This window comes from Scophthalmus maximus, chromosome 7, assembly GCF_022379125.1.
Source record: "Scophthalmus maximus strain ysfricsl-2021 chromosome 7, ASM2237912v1, whole genome shotgun sequence".
Lineage (NCBI taxonomy): Eukaryota > Metazoa > Chordata > Actinopteri > Pleuronectiformes > Scophthalmidae > Scophthalmus > Scophthalmus maximus.
The window spans coordinates 25,957,501-25,965,000 of record NC_061521.1 but is presented as its reverse complement, the minus strand read 5'-3'; the positions used below and the strand labels follow the sequence as shown (position 1 = coordinate 25,965,000).

General features: G+C 47.4%; 1 protein-coding gene across 1 annotated transcript in view; it reads right to left on the bottom strand.

Annotated features, from left to right (window-relative positions):
- Positions 1–7,500, bottom strand: part of LOC118315332 (c-Maf inducing protein) — a 34,187-nt gene that overhangs the window by 5,287 nt on the left and 21,400 nt on the right. The window contains exons 5-11 of the mRNA XM_035642551.2: positions 7,128–7,169; positions 6,566–6,628; positions 6,051–6,131; positions 5,179–5,282; positions 4,864–4,968; positions 2,414–2,884; positions 1,617–1,682 (exon numbers count right to left, since the gene is read on the bottom strand). Of these exons, the coding sequence (XP_035498444.2) occupies positions 1,617–1,682; positions 2,414–2,884; positions 4,864–4,968; positions 5,179–5,282; positions 6,051–6,131; positions 6,566–6,628; positions 7,128–7,169 (932 nt within the window). The remainder of the gene's footprint in view (positions 1–1,616; positions 1,683–2,413; positions 2,885–4,863; positions 4,969–5,178; positions 5,283–6,050; positions 6,132–6,565; positions 6,629–7,127; positions 7,170–7,500) is intronic.

The following is a 7,500-nucleotide window of genomic DNA, read 5'->3' as shown; positions in this document are numbered from 1 at the left end:
GACGTGATCCCAACGCGCCACCGGGTGTCTCCACATATTCGCGTGTGCGGCGCTAATGCGCCTCATTATAATCCTCAGCGCCGGGCGGCCGGGGAGTATTGTTGCTTTCCCTAATGACGCCGGGAGCCAATCGACCCGGCAACGGCGGGCGCAGGTGAGCAACAGGTGAGCAACAGGTGAGCAACAGGTGAGCAACAGGTGCGTCCCAGCGTTGGTAAAAACAACAAGTGGTGCAACAGTCTCGACCTAATGAGAGTCACCGAGAGCGCTGGAGGCTGCTCACAGCCAATTACAGCGAAGTCTCTGGGGGCGCAGAGACGCCGCTGCTCCAGCTCACGACCCCCCCCAGGGGGCCTCACCTACGTCAGTCGTCGGGCCCCACTAGGACCCCGAGAGAAACATGTCTACATCCCCCCGAGACGGAGAAGCGATGGACTGGAAGAAGATGAGACGACGGGAGGTGGAAGGGAAGCGGCAGCATGAGGACGACCCGAGAGAATCTATTCTGCACTTCCTGGAAGAACCGTCCACTGAATCACACTGTGCTACTGTAGCTAATGCTAATGTGCTACTGTAGCTAATGCTAATGTGCTACTGTAGCTAATGCTAATGTACTACTGTAGCTATTGCTAATGTACTACTGTATCTATTGCTACTGTAGCTATTGCTAATGTGCTACTGTAGCTATTGCTAATGTGCTACTGTAGCTAATGCTAATGTGCTACTGTAGCTATTGCTAATGTGCTACTGTAGCTAATGCTAATGTACTACTGTAGCTATTGCTAATGCTACGTTTACAGCTTCAACAACCAGCTGCTACCACAGCGTCTTCTAGGATCACAGTCAGCGACACACTTTGACAGTTGAAGTGAAATATCACACTGATTCTGTCTCTTTTCATTTTGACTGTCCGGCCAAAACGTCGGCGACATGAAAACTGGAAATTACTGAGCCTCAACGCATCATTGTGTTAGCAATGATGGCGCTCATGCTAATGTTTTGCTTGTGTCCACACTGTAAATAAAGATGGACGCCACGACTTCTCCCCCTAAATATGAAGCCAAATCATCACGATCGCCCCCTGGTGGCTGGCTGCAGTACAGGTCAGAAGCCCCGCCCCCTCCATGTCAGTGGGGACGTGGCGTCCATCTTTGTTTACAGACATTGGCTGTTCATCTCCATGAAATATAATAACACGTTTGATTGGCCGAGGCCTCGACACCGACGAGTAACTGTGTACATTTACTACATTTAAGTACCTGTAGTTAAAGTATTTATACTTAAGGTATAACCAACTTCATTTCAGAGGAAAATCTGATCTTACAAAACAGAACAAATAGAAGTAAATATACTGTATATGTGTAAACAACCAGAGCTTAATCACTGTAATTACAATATGACTGCGGATAATTGTTATGTTTATGAGTCTATTTTCATAAACTCCTCTCCTCTCCCATCTGAGTCACGATGACTGGACAGCCAAAGGAAACCGTTCTACTGAGTGAATCAAATATCTGAATATCTGAAGCTTTATTATAAGAACCTGGAATAAGAGACGACCGGATGGATTCATGAATGTCATGGTGCCACAGTAGGACAGTGATCTGAACACTCACTCTTTGGGGAAGGGGATGGGCTGCAGCAGACTGGCCAGAGCAGGTCTCCAGTCGTCGTAGTCGGACCTGACAGGAGAAGAAGAGAGAAAGAAAGAAAGAAAGAAAGAGTCATTGTGAGGACGAACAGAAGAGGGCGGAGCCTGGGTGAGTCTGGTCGGGGCGAAAACAAAAGGTGAGGAGCCGCTGCAACATGAGCGGAGCTGAGATGACGCAGAACCTGCAGCAGCGTCGCGTTACTCAGAGTGAAGTAACACGGAGCGAGAAGAACTCTGAGAACACACACACACACACACACACACACACACACACACACACACACACACACACACACACACACACACACACACACACACACACACACACACACACACACACACACACACACACACACACACACACACACACACACACAGTGATGTCATGAGGGTGGAGCTACCCGTCTACTTCTGATATGACTAACTTTTTTTTGTTTTTTTAATGTATTTTTTTACAAGGTCTGAGAATCGAACCCCCTAGTTTCTGTACCAGCTGTAACCCACCGACATAAAACCACTGAATGAACTTTTTAACTAAGTCGCTACGGACAGAAGCGTCAGTTAATGAGTGTAAAAATAAAATGAGCCATCACATAAAATGTATTATAACTATTATTATGATTAAGAGTCTCCGATTATGAATGAGGTGGATGTCGCTGCGGCAGGAGAAATACTTTTGTCTGTTTACACTTCAGACTTCCTTCTGTGTGGAAACAGTTTTTCTTGAATTGAATTATTTTCCCATGTTGTGCGTGAACTCACAGCATCTTGAGGATGAGGGCGAAGCAGCCCAGCACGCGGTCGGCCTGCGCCGGCAGCTGGATGGACAGCGTGTTGACGGCCGGGCTGACCAGCAGACAGTCGATGAGGTTGGGCTCGCTGTCGCCGCCCGACGGCCCGCCCTTCCGCCGGGCGTTGTTGGCCGAGTTGTTGTTGCGCTCCATCTCCACCAGGATCTCGCTGGAGTTGACCTCGGAGGGCGGCGGGGAGAGCGGCGGGGTGGGCGTCGGGGAGGTGATGGGGATGGAGATGGAGGGGGCGGGGTTTGAGGGGGGAGGCGCCGGCTGCGGAGGAGGAGGAGGAGGACCGGGGTGGGCGGAGAGGGGGAGGAGGGTGGCGGGAGGCGGCGTGGGCGGCTCGGGGCGCAGCAGGCGCAGCGGCATCGGGGGCTTGCGGTCGTTCTGCTGCTGGCAACCGTTTCGGATCTCCTTCAGGCTGGGGGAGTTGTCCCGACTGCAGGGGGGGAGAGGGCACGGGGTCACACGCGACTCAGTTACAGCAGCAGAAATATCAAAATGAAAATATGACAAGAGGCCTAAAAATAACGAGAGTCCGGGGAGACGAGGCCTCTGTGGACCGGAGGTCCGAAGGAAACCAAGGAGCGACGCTAACGAACTGTTTCACACCTCGACAGACTCCAACAGATCATGAACATATGAGACACGAGTGGACGCAATGAGGTCGACTCGACAGAAAACATCTTCTAATGTGAACGATGTGAAAATCTGCAGGAGAAAATAATTGTAGATGTGCACACACGGATCGATGCAAAACTGATAAATAAAGTTATTACATATTATATATGAGAGTCCGACCGATATGGATTTTTAGGGGCAAATGTCGATATTAGGCAGAACAAGATTTCCGATACCAATAAATCTGCAGATTAGAACTTGAATGAAGAAAATAAACATTATTTATTTAACGTAAAAGCATATTTTTTCTGTGCATTGTTTATTCTGCACAATAAAAGATTTCATAAATATATATATATATATATATGTATATATATATATATATATATATAATTTATTATTTATATTTTGAAGAAGAGACATCACAATATCAGATTTTTCCAACACAATAACGTTATTATTGCGATATCAACAAAGAATTTAAAAAAATATTATAGTAAAAAAAATTCTATTTTACTAAAATTCCTCTCAAATTTGTTTATCATGTTTTTTTTTGGTATATAACTGAATTTTTTTCTCTGCACAAAAAAACAAAGATATTATCAGGACTGAGTTGTCGTGTCCAGATCGTTACTGTACCACGTATCGTGACACCTCGCACTTGAAGAGATGACAATGAATGATAAACTACATCTAATTCATTTGTTGAACGGTGTTTCGTCTTTATTCAACACGCGAGTTCTTTCAGTCAAGACAAAGTCAAACACAATCACATCCTGTGTTTTCACGTCGTGTCTCTTTCTTCTCTCGTGTGTTTGCGTCGATTCCTTCGTGCTGGAACATTGTAAATTACTTCGGGGCCGTAAATGACATAATGTGATCCGACGGTTATCATCAGTTATCATCCGCTTTTCCCGGCAGCAGCGTTTTCCTTCATATTAGTGCCGACGTGATGTGAGAAATTACAGATCATGTGTTTGTCCAATCAATGAAATGAAGAAAAGAACGACCGAAGGCAAACAAGAGCCGGAGCGAGCGACAGCTGAATAAACAGGCAGCGGACGGTCGGCGTTGACAACAAGCGTCTGACCGCTGGAATCATTTCATTTAATAATCATTTCATCTTTTGGATGCATTCATCGGATTATCTGGGTTTTTAAATCTCATTCAGATGATCAGCTCAGACCTCCGTCACGTCCCGACAGTCAGATCCAATCAAACCTTTTTAAGTCGAACCAACGAAACGATAAGATCACGAAAATCATGACGAGGTCGAGGACGAGACCAAAATACACCAACAACTAATCATTGACAACAAAGAGAAGCTTCCTCCGTACGAACCACCTCCAAACCCGCTGGAGAGGATCGTATTGTTCATCTGGATCCAGGATTCTTTCCTTCAACGGTGAAAACAACAGTCGGGCAAATCGACGGCTTCCGTGAAAACGAGCACAAGTTCACGTGAGCGACATTTGAACTGTGATTTATGAGTTTGGCCTAAAAGACAATTATCACATTCCTCAAATGATGTAAGTTAAACGCACACAGGGAACTCTGAGGGAACAGCTGTCGGGGGAACGTGGACTGGAGCAGCTGGGGATCGAACCACCGCCCTTTTGGTCCGTGGACGACCCGCCGAGTCACAGCCGCCCCCTCAGCTTTTCTACTCTTTTTTTGTGTCAGGAATATGCAAACGCTGTCGGTAAGTGATGAGGAGACATTTCTCTTTCACAAGCAGTATGACGAGTGTGTGTGTGTGTGTGTGTGTGTGTGTGTGTGTGTGTGTGTGTGACCGACCTGTTGATGAACTCCTCGTAACAGGAATAGATGGCGGCGAGACACACGGCCACCAGGTTCGGCAGGACGCGTGGGTGAGGGCACTGCCCCGTTGGCCCGTGCATGCTGCAACACACACACACACACACACACACACACACACACACACACACACACACACACACACACACACACACACACACACACACACACACACACACACACACACACACACACACACACACACACACACACACACACACACACACTCTTGAGCCCTGAGGGTTTTCAATGTGGCGTGTCCGTGTGCGTCGCCGCGTCCCGGCGGCTCCTCACCTGTGGACGAACTTCTTGACGACCTCCATCCCGGCGTTCAGCTCGTTCAGAGCCAGGATGTACTCCTGAGTGAAGAGACGCAGCCGAGGACACTTCCCGAAATCCTGCCGGAGGGAAAACAACCGGGGTGAGAACAGAGACACGAACCGAGATTTCAAGATTTCAGCTGGAAAAATTATTCTTACGCAATCTTTCTGTCAAAGCCGCAGCTTTTTACAATAAAACCCCAAAGAGTGAAAACCAGATGCTTGGACACGGGAAGAGGAACCGAGGGAACGTGAGGGTTCTTCTGGCTGCATGTCGACATCAGGGGGTAAAGAGTTCTGTTCAATATATCCTGTATGTTCCTATCAAACCCTTATGACATACATGTAATGGAGGCTTAATGTTTTACAGTTTAACCATTCATTACTTTATAAATAACTAAAAACAAAAAGAAAACAGATACAAAAGATTTCTTTATGTAAAACATAAAATATAAAACATTTTTCTTCATTGTTTTAAATTAAAGTTTTGGTATTGACAGACACGTAACCACAGACACATAACCACAGACACGTGACCAGAGAACACGTGACCACAGACACGTAACCACAGACACGTGACCACAGGGGAGGAGTTCAGCCCCTTCCTTTTTACAAAAGTGTGGCATGTGCTCGCTTGTAAACGGTCCGGCTGCTACGCTGCCCTTCAACCATAGTTCCGTCGGACTACAACAACGTTTAACGTGATTCTTCCCACGCTGCCTCGGGTCCTCGGGACGGACAAAGAGTTGATCAGGTGGAAAACTGATTCACTTATTAATGAAATTAGAGCGATGACGGGAAACGTGACGGCCCTTTGTGAAATAATTCATATCCGCTCCTTCTCACCATGTTGTGTTTGAGGATTCTCTGGACCACGGGAGTGAACACCTCGATCACGACCATGGAGCGCGGCCGCTCCCGACAGTGCTGCAACACGAGGAGGAGGAGGGGGAGGAGGAAGAGGAAGAGGAGGAGGAGGAAGAGGATGAAGAGGAGGAGGAGGAAGAGGAGGAAGACGAAGAGGAGGAGGAGGAGGAGGAGGAGGAGGAAGAGGAGGAGGAAGAGGAGGAGGAGGAGGAGGAAGAGGAGGAGGAGGAGGAAGAGGAGGAGGAGGAAGAGGACGAAGAGGAGGAGGAGGAGGAGGAAGAGGAGGAAGAGGAGGAGGAGGAAGAGGAGGAGGACGAGGAGGAGGAGCAGGAGGAGGAGGAGGAAGAGGAGGAGGAGGAAGAGGAGGAGGAGGAGGAGGAGGAAGAGGAGGAGGAAGAAGAGGAGGAGGAGGAGGAGAAGAACCGTCAGCGGGAGGGAATCTGGACATGAACCTTCGAAACAAGAACAACGCTTTGATCATGGTTGGTTCTTACCTTACAGAAGAACTCACACAGGTCGGGGGGTGGGTGGTTGTTTTCCAGGAGAGGAGCGATGGCCTTCACACACACACACACACACACACACACACACACACACACACACACACACAGATGAATACGTCCTACCCGTTATTTACCCTGGCTGCGAGCCAGCAGTACAGATCTGGGCTGTCAGGTGCAGGAGCTTTATAAAAACAGCCACAGGTGAGACACACACCTGCACAAGAGCCACACACACGAACACACACACACGCACGAGCGCACACACACGCACGAACACACACACACACACACACACACACACACACACACACACGAACACACACACACACACACACACACACACACACACACACACACACACACACACACACACACACACACACACACACACACACACACACACACACACACACACACACACACACACACACACAAGCACACACGCGCACACACACGCACAAGGAGAATCTCTATATTCTTATTTTTTTAGTTAATCAGTAACTCGCCGACGACATGAATATCAATGTACAGTGACAGTGAACGTCAAACTCACCACGATGATGTTCTCATGGTCCTGAGTGCTGAGGTTGGAGTTCTGTGGAGGAGGAGGGAGACAAATGTCAAGTCATAGTTACTTGTTTCTTATTCAAAATGTCAAATTGGTTCATTTCTTGTGATTCTTCTTCTTTCTGAAGAACTTCATTTAAACACAACAACACAATCGGTGCGTCGACACTCGTTCCTCCTTTTATGAGGAATATGATCGAGCTGCAGATTTGTTTTAGACATAATATATATAACCTCTACACTGTAAAACAATAAAAGCTCTGCCTTTAAAATTGTATGAGGTGAAGCAACTTCTGACTATTTTATACAATTGGATAGTTTTATTGTTGCGGAAGAAGAAATTGGGTTTCACAATGTTT